General features: G+C 39.4%; 2 protein-coding genes across 8 annotated transcripts in view; one reads left to right on the top strand and one right to left on the bottom strand.

Moving 5' to 3' along the window:
- Nucleotides 1-16,832, bottom strand: part of LOC108042881 (sodium/potassium/calcium exchanger Nckx30C) — a 36,595-nt gene that overhangs the window by 6,313 nt on the left and 13,450 nt on the right. For 2 of the 7 annotated variants that reach the window (XM_017121359.2, XM_017121361.2), the window contains exons 3-7: nucleotides 9,681-9,909; nucleotides 5,433-5,626; nucleotides 2,765-2,839; nucleotides 938-1,192; nucleotides 35-171 (exon numbers count right to left, since the gene is read on the bottom strand). In XM_017121359.2, the coding sequence (XP_016976848.1) occupies nucleotides 35-171; nucleotides 938-1,192; nucleotides 2,765-2,839; nucleotides 5,433-5,626; nucleotides 9,681-9,909 (890 nt within the window). The remainder of the gene's footprint in view (nucleotides 1-34; nucleotides 172-937; nucleotides 1,193-2,764; nucleotides 2,840-5,432; nucleotides 5,627-9,680; nucleotides 9,910-16,832) is intronic. The other 5 variants (XM_017121362.2, XM_017121365.2, XM_017121360.2 and 2 more) reach the window with 4 other exon arrangements.
- On the top strand, nucleotides 9,953-14,540 carry LOC108042883. Its single transcript, XM_017121367.2, has one exon. The coding sequence runs from the start codon at nucleotides 12,647-12,649 to the stop codon at nucleotides 13,277-13,279; it is 633 nt and encodes a 210-aa protein (XP_016976856.1). The 5' UTR covers nucleotides 9,953-12,646; the 3' UTR covers nucleotides 13,280-14,540.

The following is a 16,832-nucleotide window of genomic DNA, read 5'->3' as shown; positions in this document are numbered from 1 at the left end:
TGGCTAGAGGCCAACTGGCGGTACCACTACTCACCCCACGGTCACGTCGAATATGTTGCTGCCCACGGAACTGGACACGGCCATGTCGCCGAATCCCTTGCGTGCCACAATCACCGAGGTAATCAAGTCCGGAATGGATGTGCCCGCCGCCAGGAAGGTCAGACCCATGACCTATCGGGGAAAGAAGAGCATGGGTAGAAGGGTTAATCAGCTGCGGGCAAAGGGTGTGCAGAACTCATACACCAAGGAGTACTTCCTAAATAGAAAATCAGCCATTATTTATGGTTTTTGCTCTTAGAGAGGAAATTTCTTGGTAGGCCATAATTTATAGTTTCTTTGAAAAGGTAATTTTAACATTTCCAGACCATATTATGGAAATTCTGAAAAGCTTACAATTAGCAATATTGTTTTCGAATTTATATTTCATTGTATACAAAACCATTAAAAATGCACTCTTTTTTTTCGCATATTTTAAATTTATAGTCCGCAGGGGGATTTATACCACACTCTGGTTAAAAATGATAGAAAACGTTGTACATAAATTAATGGCAAAGTATAAGAATTCTTTACACATTGCAATTGTAATTTTTCCTTAAACAAAATATAAGCTTATTTTTTTAAAGTGACGCTGCCATTTGTAAAGTATATAATTTTATAAAAGGCATGATTACTTCAGGCTAAAGACCTGATAAAATTGCTAATAGCCTTATATTAGCTGAAAGCACATATATCAGACAATTGCTATTGGCAAATTATTATTATTCTCAATAATTATTATCATTTATCTGTCTCTATTTAATGGCATGTTTTTCTGCTTTACACCGAAAGTTTTTGTTTCGAAGATGGTTTGTTTATATTAATAAAGATAATTTAAGTATTCAAGGCTGGGGACTAAATTCAATTGTCTCCTCCCCAATATTTGCTTTTGTGAGTGTACCTCGGGCGGAATGCGCGCCGTGTCGCCGGCCACGTTGGCCCACCAGACCATCAGGTAGGAGAAGGCCGCTATCCACACGATGGAGCCGATGAAGGTGACCGGAAAGAAGCGCTTGCCGCGGGGCGTCCGCGTGTCGGGCAGTGTGAGCCACATGGGCACCAGGAGCGGGGCCACCAGGACGTAGGTGAGCCGCTTCCGCGCCGTGTCCGGCCAGGCCATGCTCAGGGGCTCCGGATCATCCTCGATTTCGGGCGCCTTTTGTCAAGTCAAGGCAAAGGGAGAGATTGGCGATTAGCGACTTGGACCGAACTGGACTGAAGTCTGTTAGTATTTAGCCGTAGTATATGGGTATATATAATATTGAATATGTAATACGGAATACGGAATTTGTTGTATAAAATATATAGTAAAAATGTGGGTGTGGGTGTGGCTGTGGGTGAGTGGAGCGGTTAAGCCCGCTCACCAGTGGTTGAAGGTGGTTGATTGATTTCGAGGTCGGGGTCTCTGAGGTGGAATGTTTTCTGAGCTATGTTTACAGATGGGCATGAGTCGGTTACGGGATAGCTTTTGTCATAGTACAAATTTGGCTTCGCTTTCGGGTTTGCAATTAGTTACGAACGATGTTGATTGGTTTTTGTTTTGGTTTTGGTTTAGTTTTAGTTTGGATTTGGTTGGGTTTCATTTCCCCGGCGGGGTCGCGCAGACAGGCGTTTAGAGCTTGCTTGGCGGGATCAGAGTGGGTTCGGTGTCGATCAAGATACTTAGTGTGGTTCGAGTTCAAAGGGGTGCACTTACTTTCTAGCAGGACTACAATTACGATACGATACTGATTTGTGCTCAGAGAGATGGTTAGACATAAAACGTGCAGAGTTCTATCAGCATCGCAAGTACAGTGGTACTACAGTGGTGCATTGGTACAGTGGGCATGCTCAAGTTAGTCTTGCAAGTGCAACAACACACAGACACAGTCTACAAGGTCGATCAATGGTGAACGAAAGTAGAAAGTAAAACTGGTTAAAAAGGAGTGTCTAAGACTAGGTTTCATATCACTAAGGTTTAACGCTACTCGAAGTATACATGTGTGTCACACGGAAGCAACAATGTGTGTTCTTTTTTTGGGTTAGTTTGTGACGATTCTCAGAGGCTTTGCAAGTGCATCCACTAAGTGGGAATTTATATGCGGTCTACACTCCACGCTCCTGGCTAGCAACTCAATTTCCCCAACTATTTCAAGAATATTTCTTTTTTTATAATCCAGCAAGGGGTAAAGATATGGCTGAGTCATTTGCGGTTTTTGGACTTGGCTTTCTGGGCAAATATAATTAATCATCGTTCAACTCGAGGTGATTTCATTTACGATATTCGATATTCTGGTGTATTTTAATTCCAGGCAAATGCTATGTTTGTACAATACAGACGGATCAATCAAACCTCTATCAGTAACGGAAGGAAATTGCATTTTGTAAACATTAAATCAAAAACCACAGAATAAACCACAAATAAATCACTGAAAGCAGTAACAACATTAAAATTGAAGCAAGCTCCGACTTTGTATAACTTTTAAATATGTATATATTTCACTAAATTCTCAATAGGATTTTAACGAGGCCTTTGCCAAGGAGCTTTTGTGTACGACTCGCGTGCATTTGTCTGATATTTTCATTGTTATTGAATTGAAATGAAAAAAAAAATACTTTCGTCGTTTACGATATATTTGTTGCAAAAAATTATAAAGATTTGAATGCAATATATAGAAGAGCGAAGATAGATAGATATAGAGAGAAAGATAGATAAGAAAGATCAATAAAAATTGTTCATGAAACTAACTTTGATGCTAAATTTGCGTGTCTGAATTTTGACCCTCTGCTCAATCCAGCTAGGACGTCGACCACTCAACGATGGCTTTAGGTTGATTATTCAAGATACATTATAAATTTATATGACAAGTAGTTTGGGAGAAGAGTTCACATTTATAAGTACATATATATAGTGATTTGAAAACATAAAGTTTTGGATCTCAGGGCCAAGTCCTCAGAATCAGATCAGTTATGGAAATAAAACTTTGGTTAAAACTTAGGCTGTTAGAAAAGTAGAAGACTTTTGGGGGGTTGACAGATAGACAGTTTGAAAAGAAGGCTGTTCAAAATGTTTAGAAGAAGTGTGGGTAGTCGGGGGTTACATAACAAACACATACGGAGCGGGAAAGAGTGGAAACACAAACACAATTTGCTGGTTGTGGGTAACACTGTTTTTTTTTTGTTTTTTAGGATTTTCTTTTTATTTTCTTTAAGACAGAAGCCCAACTCGGAAAATTCGGTTCAATGCGGCCTTTGAGGCCAGCCATGTTGTGTCTAATTGTGAGTCGAATTCAAATGAGGTCGCAGTAATTGAGGCGAGTCAGCACCTCAGAATTTTGTTTGTTTGCTTTGTGATCTTTGCATAAATCAAAACAAAAAATGTAATTAATAACCAACTAGGAAGCGGGTTTGTCAACGGCAAGCCGAAGTCTGAATACTCTTGCAGATGGAGGAATTTTTAAATGTAATTACATAACGCGGACTTTTTTTTAACCATTGGCTTTTTTGAGCTGGTTCGTAAATATGAAGCGGCTGTTAAAAAGTTTGTGCAGCGTGAAAACTAAAAATGTTGTGTTCAAAATTGCATGAACGACCGCTGCATCGTTTTCAACCAGCTTTAAGGACAGACAATAATACGATGTTTTTGATAAGATGACGGAACTGAGCGACCCTCAGCAAAAGGTAGGGTATTTTGTGTCCGCAATGAGCATCCGGAATTCAATGCTACTAAGGCTGCTGCTTTTGCTGATATTGCTGATGGGGGGCCAAAGCCAAGTGTTTGCGCCTATGCATAAGAATGTTCGCGTTAACAAAATGCCAACGATTACGATACGCGATGTACGATATATGAGCACACACGCTGTGTGGGTGGGTGTGGTATAATACTGAGCGGATCTGTGGTTTTGGGCGCAGCTACTTTGCATTGGAATGATTGCATCGCGCATTAGTAAAATATGAATGGAAATTATAATATGCAAGGCGCTGTAATGACTTTGGTTCTCCTCGGTTTTTAACTGGGTATATACTGTAGATGTTTTTTGTGGATGGTTTAACGCTAGGTACGAGTAACGAAATCAAGTAAAGACACAAAGCAAATGAGTTCCAAATGGTTCATACGGTATACGAGTATGCAAAAATTTCACTATTCCGAATTAGCTCTTCTTAATCTTGGGCAAGACAAAACACACACAGAGTTATAGATAGATAGATAGTTCGATAGAGATGGATGGAGAGTGGAGAAATGGGGCATGAAGATACTCCGAAAGTAAAGGAGATAAACATACACAATCAAAATGAAAGAAAGTTGAGGGGTAGACAGGAGGAGAGTTGAGGCGTGTGTGTGTGGTGTGTGTGTGTGTGTGAGAGAGAGAAGTGTGTGTGGTGGGGATGGGTGGGCGGTGGGTGGGTTGAACAGTCTTATGGAAAATAATTGAGACACAAATCGTTGTTTAGTTTAAGTCAAAGAAGTAAATCAAAATCCATAATAAGTCACACATAAACGTTGCATAAACACACAGACAGATCTTTCTTGTATATTTGTTTTCTTTTCGCTGGGCGCTTAGGCATTTCACATTTCTGAACCGGAAAAAACAGTGGGAAACGAACATGGAAAAACATCAAAAAAATGAGAGGGAAGTATACATTAAAACATATATTTAGGTGGGGAATAAAAACACACCATGGTTCAGTTTAGAATCAGTTCAAACGTTGCATCAATCAGTTAACCAATCAGTTGCTCAATCATTCAATCGATTAGCAATGCAAAGGAAACATGCCAACAGCTAGAATTGGAAAATGGTGTGTATATTTTGGTAGGTCGCTTGAACTGGTCGCTAAACCCTGTTTGGTAAAATATGATAAACATCAAATTGGGGAAAGTCTGATTTACAATACAACGCATTAAGCTGACAACCGGTATTAGATGTAAGTTATCCTGTGGGGTGATTGCCTAAGGAAACATATCGTTCTATTCAATGTTTTTTTTTTAATAAATTTAAATATAGTTTTTACGATATTAGTTTACGATATTCGTTAACGACATTCGAAAACGATATTCGTTTACGATATTCGAAATAAGTCTCTTAAAATAAATAATGAAGAACCGGTTAGTTTAATTCATCGGTGATTATATTATTTCATCGCGACAGAGTTTTCTAAAGAACATCTACTTTCCGATTTACGATATTCAGAAGACCGACTTAACCTGACCTATCAATTGTTGCTTGTATGAAGAATGCAGCGCATTTTGTGTGACACAATCAATCAGTTTGTAACGAAAAGACAAGAACCGAAAACTCAAATCAAATCAATGGATATTCGAAACGAAAAGTCATGCCTAAGGAAAATCATGAGCATTATATTATTAGCACATTGTACGGATACAAATGGGGAAAACGGAAGTGGTCAGGTGGACTTACCGAGTCGAGGGTGGTGTCGATGTTCCCATTGGGACGATCGGCCAACGTGGTCTCCTTGAGGTTGATCTTGACGTGGTTGGCCGCCGAGGTGGTGGCACCACCGCGCTGTGGTTTGGTGGCATCTAGTAAAACCTTCAGCGAGGCAATGGCGTGCAGCTGCGTCGCCTTCTCGTCCACTTTGCCTGGAACATCATCTTTGTCATTGTAATTGTGTGTGGTTTGGTTTTTGGTTTTTATTTTGCGAGTGTTTCGATAAATAATGCAGTGTTTTTGTTTATTGTTTGTTGGTACACAAAACACGAGTGTGGTGGTGGTTGTGGTATTGGTGTGTGGCGAGTAGCGGTGTTGTCGTTGTAGTATTTTGTAGTTGTGTGTGCGGTTACGGTATTCGGTATTCGATTTCGATTTCGATTATCAGTTTTTTGTTGGCACACAACGAATTGAGTTTTAAACGCAAAATCCAAGTGTTTATTTTTATTAGATATTTTTTTGGTTTGGTATTTTTTTTTGCGAAAAATCAAAAGAAAAAAAGAAGAAAAAGAAAGAATAAAATTGCATCGATTAAAATCAGAAATAAACGAATTAACCCAGTTACGAGTTTCATTTTCAGATTTAGTTTCTTTCTTAGAGCTTTTAATTTACAATCAAATTTACTCATTTAGGGGATTGGATTGGATCGTTCATATACGCAAATATATGTCTATATGTATATTGAAAATATTTTATACAAAATGTTGATGTCAGTTGCGAGACAGCATTTGGAGGTTGCTTGAGTAAGTTAACAGATTATAGCTAGGGGTACAGTCTAGTCTATAGAGCAGAGTACGGGGTAGGACAGAGTAGAGCGGAAGAGAGCGGGAAGAGCAGAGAGCGGACAGCAGAGAGCTGAAAGGGAGGGGGTTCGTAAGCTGACTAGGACTACAACTAGGTCTAAAAGTAACTAGGTCTAGTCTAGAGATCACTACAGATATTTACCGTGTCAGAGTCTCATGGGTTTTTGGTCTAACTTATGTCTCTGAATCGTTCCGATTCGATCTATTGAGTGTGAACTTGTGTTTTGCACTAGGAGCTGATTAGATATTTGAGATTTCGATTTCGATCTGGATTTTAATGATGCTTGGGGATCGGACGGGGTTTTCTGATGGGTTATAATTCGATTCTATTCAATTCGGTTTTCTGTTGTCAATGCGGCGTGAAGTTCTCTTTTGAATTTACATTTTCTCAGGGGATCATCATCGACTAAATTTCTACTTTTGGAAGACCCCTTCTAGCGTAGCTCTAGGTATATACATATACATATGTGTGTATATATGTACACGATTCCGGTAGACTTACATCTAATCTTAGCTTACATTTCTATAGATCGCATGTGTGTGTCATGGTGGGGGGTTGGAGGTAGGATTCTTAAAGGTATTGATATGTCTATCTTTGGTTTTAATACAGACCTAGAGAAGAACATGCTCATACAGAGAACTGAGCAAAAGCACGACTAGTTCGGGATGGGTCTTGCGATCTTGGCCGTTCTTGGGGATTGGCAATCAGTGCCGGAGTGGCAGGGCAATTACCCAGATCGATCGAGATCAATGCCATCGGGGGTCTGAAATTGATTTCCGCCCGTCTCTGCCGGATTTCCACTCAGCGCAGGCCCAAAAACACAATTCCCATACATCGAGCATAACGAGTTGAAAGAAACACATATGTAAACAATATATGACGAACATTCCAGTGACAAAAAGCGATCCGACCTATGCAAAAACAACCTGAAACAAGCTCGACTAGTCGCACATGCAGTCGAGGCTTGTTAATAGTTTAAATAGTTTTCTATCTACTCGGGTGTGGAGTGGTGTGGATGGGTGTATAGTATAGCATTGTATGAGTCTGAGTCTGAGCCCCTAAGTCTAAGTCGAAGCCGATTTCGAACAGCATTGCTGCGAGCCAATTGTACTAGTTGCTAACTAATTACAATTTCAATTACAATTACGATAATGATTACATTTAACACATACAACATTAAAAACGCATAGTTAATATATGTACAATATAAATTGTTTTGTTTTTGTCACGCGTCAAACTCAACTCAATCCAGCATTCAATGACATAGGTACTCCAACTATGGCATATATTAAGACCTGCAGTTTATCTTGCGGGCTTTTTAGCCAGTACGTATACGTATGCCATTGAACTACGCGCACAAACTCTAGGAATTTATGATAAGTTCTCTATGCTAGATATATAACGCATATGTATATATATATATAGATATATTGGTATAAATGTAACTCCAAACTGACATTGAACAACATAAAATATTTTCGTTATTTTGGTTTCTTTTTTTTCTTGTTTGTTTTTCTGCTTTTCTTTTTGTTTTATTGTTTTATTTTTGGTTTTCTTGTTTGCAACAAAATGAAAAACAAAGCCGAAAGTAAATCAGTAAATAGCGTATTTGTGAAGCATTAGCAACTAAAGGCGAAGGAATAAACATTTGTTACCTAACCTAATAAACTCTGATTGAGATTGACTTCAGCTTAGAATCTGAATCATCTAATTATTGTAAATGGGGAATTTTAGTATTGAAATACCTGCAGGCAGTTAACAATGACAGCAATATGTAATTGCATTTTGTCCAATTTAATATATTCTTAATAAGGTTAGTAATCAACTACAATCTCTTAATTTATATATATTTTTTCAATATTTTTGTTGTCTAGTTATTTTCTTTAAAACCCAGTGTTCGATTTTAAATGGAAATTAGTCTTGTAGTTTTTTGTTTCGAATCTTTGGACTGGAACCCCAGCAATACTTCACATGTGTGTAATAGAATAGTTGAGGTAGGCCCACTTGGAGCTACACGAATTCTAACACTTCGCACCTGCGAGCCTTGGCGAGCACGCCCCTGAGCTGCCTCATTTCGATTCGTTTAGTTCTCTGTGGGCCATTGCCGTGGCAACGACACTGACACCTTCCCTACATATTCATGGGTAGATACACTCAATCCATGCCAAAATCAATGGTGGAAAGTGGTGCCAATCTGATTGGAAACTTTGCAGAACTACAGAATCAATTCGGTGGGGAAGTTACAATATCGCGATGACCTTTTTGCCTTCCTGCCCCACCCAAAATCAAAGGGTTACTGCTGTCAATCGCCTTAGCTGAGTAACTGAGTATTTTTTTTTTTGGTTCTAATTCTAGTCGACGCTCCGTCTGGGCCTGGCGTGCTAATTAGGTAAGTGGCTCCAAGGTCGCCATTAAAAAAGTGAACCAAAGGCAACGAAAGCTTAAACCAAATTGAAAGAAAAACAAAACAAACAAAACTGAACTGAAAGGCAACAACGCAACGCAAATGAGAAATGGAAGTAGAAGTGGAAATCGGAGCAAAGACATAGATATAGATACAGATACAGTAATTGGGTAGAACAGCAGAAGTGGAAGGATGAGCGAAAATAACTTCTGGCTGGTAAGTCAAACATCCAATTAGAGGAAACACAGAATTTACACAGAGTTTTAGAGAAACCAAAGAAAAAGACGAAACTGAATAGATCAATTTTACTTTAGAACAGATATAGATAACAGGTACAGGTACAGGTACAGGTAGTATATATAGTATAGTATATAGAGTAGAGTTGGATGTTATTGCATTTGTATTTATCTTATTTTGGATGTAAGCGTGGCGGACTGGGAATGCACTGAGGGCAAACTGTACAATTAAGAGTTTTATTCTTGCTTTATTCATTGTTTAATGTAGGTAATCACTTAAAGTTCTTAAACCATATGAACTTGACAGGGAGTTATTAATAAGAAAAAAGTGAAAAATTTCCAAGAATCATAATCTTTATGTTTATTTGCGTCACACTGAATAACTATTTGTATTAAAGGCTTTGCTGTATGACTTTAAAAGTATGAACAAATTACTCATACGCCTCGTATACCAGCTGCAAATGCGATAATAGGTTGTGTCTGCACAATAAATCGCATCTTTACTATAAACTAATTTTAAATTGAAGTGATTCATGTTTATTTCTGACAATTTCAGAGAGGATTTTAATGATTTTACTTGATTTGCATAATTTGCTTCTCAGTGATGGATAGGGTCTGAAACTGGAACTGGGATTGTGGGTAAGGAAGTTAATGGTAAGCAGGGTTCTTTGGGGGTACTTCGTTATGGGGACTTTAATTAGCATTATTTTTTTTTGCATATTGGCATTTGGCTTGACTTGTGCAAAACACACTGTGGCAACTCAACGAACTTACCATCGTGTAGTGGATCTATCGTGTGTATCATTAGCTGTAACAGGCCGTGGCGGAACTTGGCACCGGTCTGAGTACTACCCGAGGTGCCGCCCCCGCCGCTGCTATTACCTGTGGCGCCCGCGGTGCCCGATCCATGAGGACCGGAGCGGGTTTCGCTGGCCGCCCGCGAAGTTACGGAGCCGCCCGGCTGGGTGGCCATCGATGTTTCCGAGGAGTTGGCCGCATTACCCTGCAGGTGAAGGAACGGAGAGAACGGTGGGTGGCGTGGGTTTGCGGTTACGGTTTTGGGTTACGGTTACGGTATCGGTATCGGTTTCGGATTACGGGTAATTTTTTTTTTTTTGGTTTTTCGGTTGAGTTTTTCGAGTTGTGGTATTTTTTTCAGAGAGCGGTGTAATGTTATTTAGTTTTGGAATTGTTTTTATTTTTATTTTTTTGTTATGGTAAGCATATTTCGAGAAAAAGGTGAAAAGAAGAAGAAGAAAAGTTTATTATTGCAATTTGTATAAATTTACAGTTGAGTGTAGCTTGTGGTTTTTCTTTTGTCGCATGTTTCTGTAGCTGTTGTTGTACTTGTTCTTGTGGCTGGTGTTGGTTTTGGTGTTGTTGTTGTAGTTGTAGTTGTTTGTGTGACTTAAGAACTAATCGAATCGGTAAGTGCAAGTTAGTTGGGAGCCAATATCTGAACAGAACTCAGGAAACATCAACCGATAACGGAACCAATAATGAACTCAAGGAATGTCGAAAAGGAAAATCAATATAAATCAAATAAGTTACCACAACATCCAACAAAATACGTTACGATATACGGACCACTTGCGATCAAACTGTGCAGCTGATCTATGGAATATAGTACAGTCTGAGGGTTACATTTCAGAGAGATCGACAGTCTTGAACTTAGATTCGATTGGCTTCTTGACATTCCGTCAAAAGTGGATGTTGGACAGTACAAAATATAGAGTTTCTGAAGGTTTTGGTGCAACAAAATAAACATCTCGATCGGTGCGGTTAACACTTTCATTATTTACAGAAGGAAAGTAGGTGCTAAGGATCGATCTTGGAAGTATCTTGAAGAGACCGCCAAAACTTGGGGCCTTTACGGAGGTGAAACACATGAGTCGTATATTACAAAATCAAAATGATAAGTTCGAAGATGAGGAAACAAAATACGTATAGATGAACACTTTTCGTTTTTGGTCGTTGGAAATTTTTTCTGTTTGTCTGTTGCAACAGTTTGGTTGGTTTTTATACATACAAGCTTTATATGACTTTCTTTTTGGTTTTCTTATTTTTTTTTTCAGTTGCTTTGTTAAAACAAAATGTACACATATTGTTGTATTTTTTATATCTGTATTGATATTTGTCAAAGCGCAGTGGGAAGTTTTGTTGTATTTCATTTTGCCTTCACTATAATCAAAAAGAAACAGATAAAACACAAAAACATTTGGAAAAACTTTGTCGGAGAACTGAAACCGAAAAATACTTTCAATCGATGCGAATTAATTGTTGGCACATTAGCGAAGGAAGCGCAGGCAGATGATGGTTTGGATTCGGAATCGGAAGTTTCGGTGGGGTTAAACTAATGCAACTAATGCAAGCACTAACCGTACATCTACAAGTATCTAAAACGTGTACTGTATGGTGGGATGTAGGGGAGGGGGTGGCGGTAGGTGACTAATGGGGACTCTAATGAATGAATGGAAACGATATGATAATTGGCCTGGTTATACTATATAGTGGTGTAAATGAGTCCGATCGGAGAACGAGTCTTTCGTAACTCCCATTCATAAGTCGAACTGAACTGGAAGTCGCAACTGAAACTGGTAGTGAAGCAGGTGTAGGGCAAGTCAAGTTCAGACCTCTCGCTCTTGGCGACTTAACAAGTGGCTCGTGCCCAGGTGAACTACCCCACTGCGGCTGATTATAATGCTAATTAATGCCCAGTCATGTTGTTGATCGGTCCGACCAGCCTCTAGCTAATGGCCTGGGTTTTCTGATCCAATCACACTCATTCACGGTTCGAACTAACTCATCCACTGACGCAAGTCCCAAAGACACCTGCGAAATATGATGTCGCACCAAGGGAATATCTGAGAAGGTTCCACACACACACACTAACCAGAGAGAAAGAACTCTCTCTTTGAGATTATTCACCTTCAACCTGTTTCAAACTGCGGGCTGTCAGAACGATCTGATTGATTTCGACACTGCAATTAGCCACAATTAATGGCAGACTATCTATATTAGTACTGCAGTCGTGTATGGTATGAAATCACGCCGAAAGTATTTTATAATATCGAAAATTCATCACCGTTCGGAGACAAAGACGCGGGGCAATTTACCTTACCAAAGCGCTTAAATCACATAATGAATTATTTAAGTCCAGCATGAATCATACGCCGCAATTTACAAAAAAAAAAAGACTCAAGTTTCAAGAGTCAAGCTCGAAATTTCGCCCGTCGACCTGAGTGGCTTACCAAATGATCTAAGAGATGCAAATCGGCCAGGTAAAAAAACGCTCAAATTGTCACTCAACCTGTTTGCGTATTGAAATGAAATTCGAAAACGATCGCAAGTCGGAATCAGAATCGAAATCGGAAGAAGTGGCAACCTGCCAGGGCGACCCCCAAAGCCAGTTCCAAGAAATGGCGCAAGTATTCCTGGGATCCACTTGTGACGTATATCCAATTTGTTTACGCGCCATAAGTGGCTTTGTAAACAGCGAATGATAAAGCGATATCGGACTGATAACCGGCTTGGAGACCCCCGATGCACTCACTTCGAGAGCCGAGAGCCTGAGTCTGAGCTTGGCTTCGGGACCCAGTAGTTGGCGATTGTGGTCGGTGTTGTAATCCGAGGGTTTATGTTTATATATAGCGCCGTGAGGCGACGCGAGCGTCATTTAGTCACGAAGCTTTAACCAAACCGCATCGAAGCGCGCGAACCGCGAATCGCACCTAGACACAATGTTTCAGAAAAGGATTATCGAGATGATCACGGTGCTGGTGTACTGGGTGATCATCACACCAACTATCTACAACTACTGCAAGCAAAGTGGAATAATCAGGATGAGCATCGACTCCTTGGTGGCCACGGTGGGCGACCACTGCACCCTGGCCCTCTGCCTGATGATTGGATACGTCGTCTTCTACCGCATCATCATATTCATCTACATGAAGTTTAAGGTCTGCGACATCCGGATGTGGGACGAACTGCAGCGGGCCAAGGAGGATCCGGAGGCACATTTGGACAAAAAATCCTATTACCAGCCCGTCTCCACCGAGAACATCGATGTCGTCGACTCTGGGAGCAAGAAGAAGAGCAAGCCAGGGACACCGAAGATGATAAGGACCATCAGCAATCCACTGCTCATCGAAAGCGATCTGGCCCGCATTCACATAAAACACGAGACGCGGCCCCTGGAAAGTGCCACCCTTCCCAGGCTGCAGCAGGCACAGGTCCACCCCAGTCCGAGTCCCAGCCTGAGGTGTGCCCCGCCCGTGCCCCAAATGCAGAAGAGTGCCATTCTGCCCAATCAGCACAGCAAAGGCGTGATTATGTCTCCCAAGGTTCTGATGCCCAGACCTCAACAGGTGTAGACAGAAGTGATTAGTGCTTAGAAGTGGTAGCTCATGGCCCATAATAACGAACACCAAGTTAGGTGGAAGGTTTTGTGTGATTCTGAGCTCAACTTAAAAGGACCAAGTCCGCATAAAGTATTAGCTACTGCCCAAAGATCGATAATCGAAAAACACGAAATTAGTCAATTATCACATTCCAGTGAACTCGTTCGCGCGAGCTAAATTAATTCTTTAGTTAGTGAATATATATTTATTACTAGTCATAAGGCAGCTATTGTTATCTGTGTACCTACTTATCGCAGCGCTTATGCGTAATGTGCGTGAATTAATATAAAGAAATAAATGAAATGCATCTTTTGTGAAACTATATAAATATGTTTTCTCTGGGAGAGAATTTAATGAGCAAATATTTTTGGAACTATTCGGTCTGACAATCGGATAAAATCGGATTTATGTTTCTCTGGAGAATTGAGGCGAGCGAAGGGTCTGAGTCTGACTTTGTTTTCGAAAAGCAGCAGTTTGTTTTTGTCCAGAGCTGGATCACTCTTGTTTTTAGAAAGGGCGCGAGTGAAAAAAGGTTTCGTAGCTTTGATCAAACTACTTCAAGAAATCGATCGGTAATGTTTCAAAAAAGAATTGTGGAGGTGATAACTCTGCTCTTGTACTGCTTTGTCATCACTCCGATAATCTTTAAATACTGCAAAGAGAAGTCAATAGTCAGAAAAATCGACACCGAGGACCTGTTGGGAACTCTGTATGAAAACGGCGCCTTCGTTCTCTGTGATATGATTGGTTACGTGGTCTTTTACCGCGTAGTCATGTTTAGTTATATGAAGCTGAAGATCCTGGACATTAAAATGTGGAAGACAGTAAAGGAGGCCAAAAAGGATCCGGAGGCGTATTTTGGCAAAAAGTCCTGCGAAAAGGATAATAAAAAAGGGGACATTAATGTCTTAGAGTCTGGAAAAAGGCAGAGTATACCAACTATCCCGTCGTTGATAAGGACCATCAGCCGCACTCTGAGCATCGGAAGTGATCTAGCCCCCATCCACATAAAAAACGTAAAGAGTGAAAGCTGCCTAGAAATTGTCTCCCAAAAATGAATGTCGTATTTAATATACTAGGTTTCACTTTGGATCATATAAAAGCTACTGGCTAAAGATCAAATTGATAAACGAAAACCGCATCAGTTAGTAAATATTATTATAAATAGTAACCATTTTTTGTATTTATCAAAACCGTAATGGGCAATAAACCTACAAATATATTAATATATTTACATATAGAACTGTTTTATTTGAACTAACCTTGTCTATGGATTCACCTAAAAATTTTTAATAATTCATTTATTTTATTTTTGTTCATCGCTGACAAAAGTTGCAAACTTATTAAGCTTCATTTTAAGAATCAATCCCATTAGGATTAGTCTCAGCTAAGCCTCGAAACCACAAAAATGTTTTTAGTTCCTCTCCGTGATGTAATACAATTACTAAAACTTTTAGAGGGTTTTGTTTTTTAAGTTTCATTTGTTTTCAAAACTTTATACGAACCACATCGACTAAAATGTTAGAGAAAAGACTTATTGAACTAATATCGGTTTTTGTGTACTGGATGCTTCTCTTCCCATTAATCTTTAAGTTCATTAAGAACAAATTTTTGCAATGGGACGACGCAAATGTTTTGGATTCGGTTTTTAGATATGCCTGGTTCGCCATTGCCCTCTTAGTTGGCTATGTCCTCTTTTTCCGGATGTTTTTATTTATCTACACGGCGCTAAATCTCTGGCACATTCAAATGTCGTATGAACTGGATATGAAAAATAAGGCACTGGAGGAGAAATACGGCAAGAAGTGGAGAAAAAAGACAAGCTCAAAAAAGAAGAAAATTGGTAACGTCGACTCTAAGAAAAAGAAATGGTTGCGATTGGCAAAAAAGAAGGAGATTATCCATGACAATGCTGGTTTCGTGGACTCTGAAAATGCCCTGGAATCAACGCAATATGTTAAATCCAACAGTGATCTGGCTGGTATTCACATCAAGCACGAAAGAAATTCCGATGCCCGAAAATCAATTTATAGCATCGAGGAATAATTAATAAAGTGATCCCATCAGTCCCGAGTCAAATCCTGTTCAGATACTCATTAAAAAAAATATTTGTAAAACAAAAATAAAAGTTAACCGGTGGCTAAGTTAATGTTTTTTCAGCCAGAATAAATTTTCATTTAAAAAAGCGTGTTTTTAAACATACAGAATTACTATATTTTTCTGGGCGATCGACTGCTTCGTAGAACTACTTTTTTTGTCCCTTATTAAGATCAAAAACAAATGATAAGCCACATGATAGTATTTAAGACGAGATTATTGTTGAGCTTAGCCCTTGACTCAACAATTGTTTTGGGGTCGCTGATGTAATACGCTTATTTTATAAATCACATTTAGGATTTCGTGTGTCATCCATACACAATTCTTCATCGAAAGACGAATGTTTTGTTTTGTATACTGGATTTTAGAAACAAACATTTATTTATTTCGAATGCTTCTTTTGTGGGATTAGAAAGACACTTTGTGAAGAGAGAGACAACCCCGAGCTTCAAAGTCTGTTGAGTTTTCCCCATCGATTATTAGACTCTGAAACTTATTAAAGACAGTATCCTGACAAAAAAAGATGAGAAGGTGGGCGCATGAGATGTGTTAGAGCAAGAAGCGTGGACTACAAGAAAGACCAAAAGTGTTCTACGCATGCGAACAGATCTCGTTCTCTTCCCATAATCGCTCCATCCCACTCTTACTCGCGCAGCATGCAGCGGGTTCGAGTCCCGGCTCAAGATCAAGATCATCAACAGCAAGAGCAAGATCTAGTTCAAGCAGTGTGTGCAGGGTTTCTTTCTGGGATTCTCTAGCATGCAGAGTTCTCTTCGGAGCGTGTCAGGAGTGTATGCCCGTGTGTGTGTGTCTGCGGGTGTGTGTGACTGAGTGGGCGTGTTCAGTGGGTGTGGGTGTGGATTTACACAAGTCGAAAGACGCATAGCAAATCAAACGTTTGACTAACAAATGGAATCGAAGCTAAGTACTAAAGAAGAAATTAGAAGTTTAACTAGTGAGTAGGATTAAGATTACTTCGATAGCATGAAAGAATAGAATAATAACAAGAATAATAATATAAGTTAGTTGAAATCGGAGGTGCAGCGCAGCCGGGAATAACCAGTTAGCAAGGTCTTCTCAATATCTTGAATAAAATGTTGGGAACTATAAACTCCGGAGAAATGGAATGTGATCCATTGACTGTGAATACATTTTTAAAATTGGAACATTTTCAAAAAACTTGGAAATATTTTACGTATGAAACATATTTCGCAACAGGGAATGAACATCGACCTTGTGGTAGTCGTGTCACTTTTTTATTGTTTTAGAAACCGGTAGAATTGAAATTATTTTAGAATACGTGATCTCAGTTTTCAATTAATACTGGAGGATCTTAAATGTTGAATTGCAAAAAAATACCCAAACAGGTTTAGTCTTACCATTTCAATAGGTATTTTTAATAAGGCATTCCTCTGGGCCCGATAAACCG

Source organism: Drosophila rhopaloa, unplaced genomic scaffold, assembly GCF_018152115.1.
Source record: "Drosophila rhopaloa isolate 14029-0021.01 unplaced genomic scaffold, ASM1815211v1 contig_2, whole genome shotgun sequence".
Taxonomy (NCBI): domain Eukaryota; kingdom Metazoa; phylum Arthropoda; class Insecta; order Diptera; family Drosophilidae; genus Drosophila; species Drosophila rhopaloa.
Note: the sequence above shows the minus strand (reverse complement) of the source record. Positions and strands in the feature narration are given on the sequence as shown.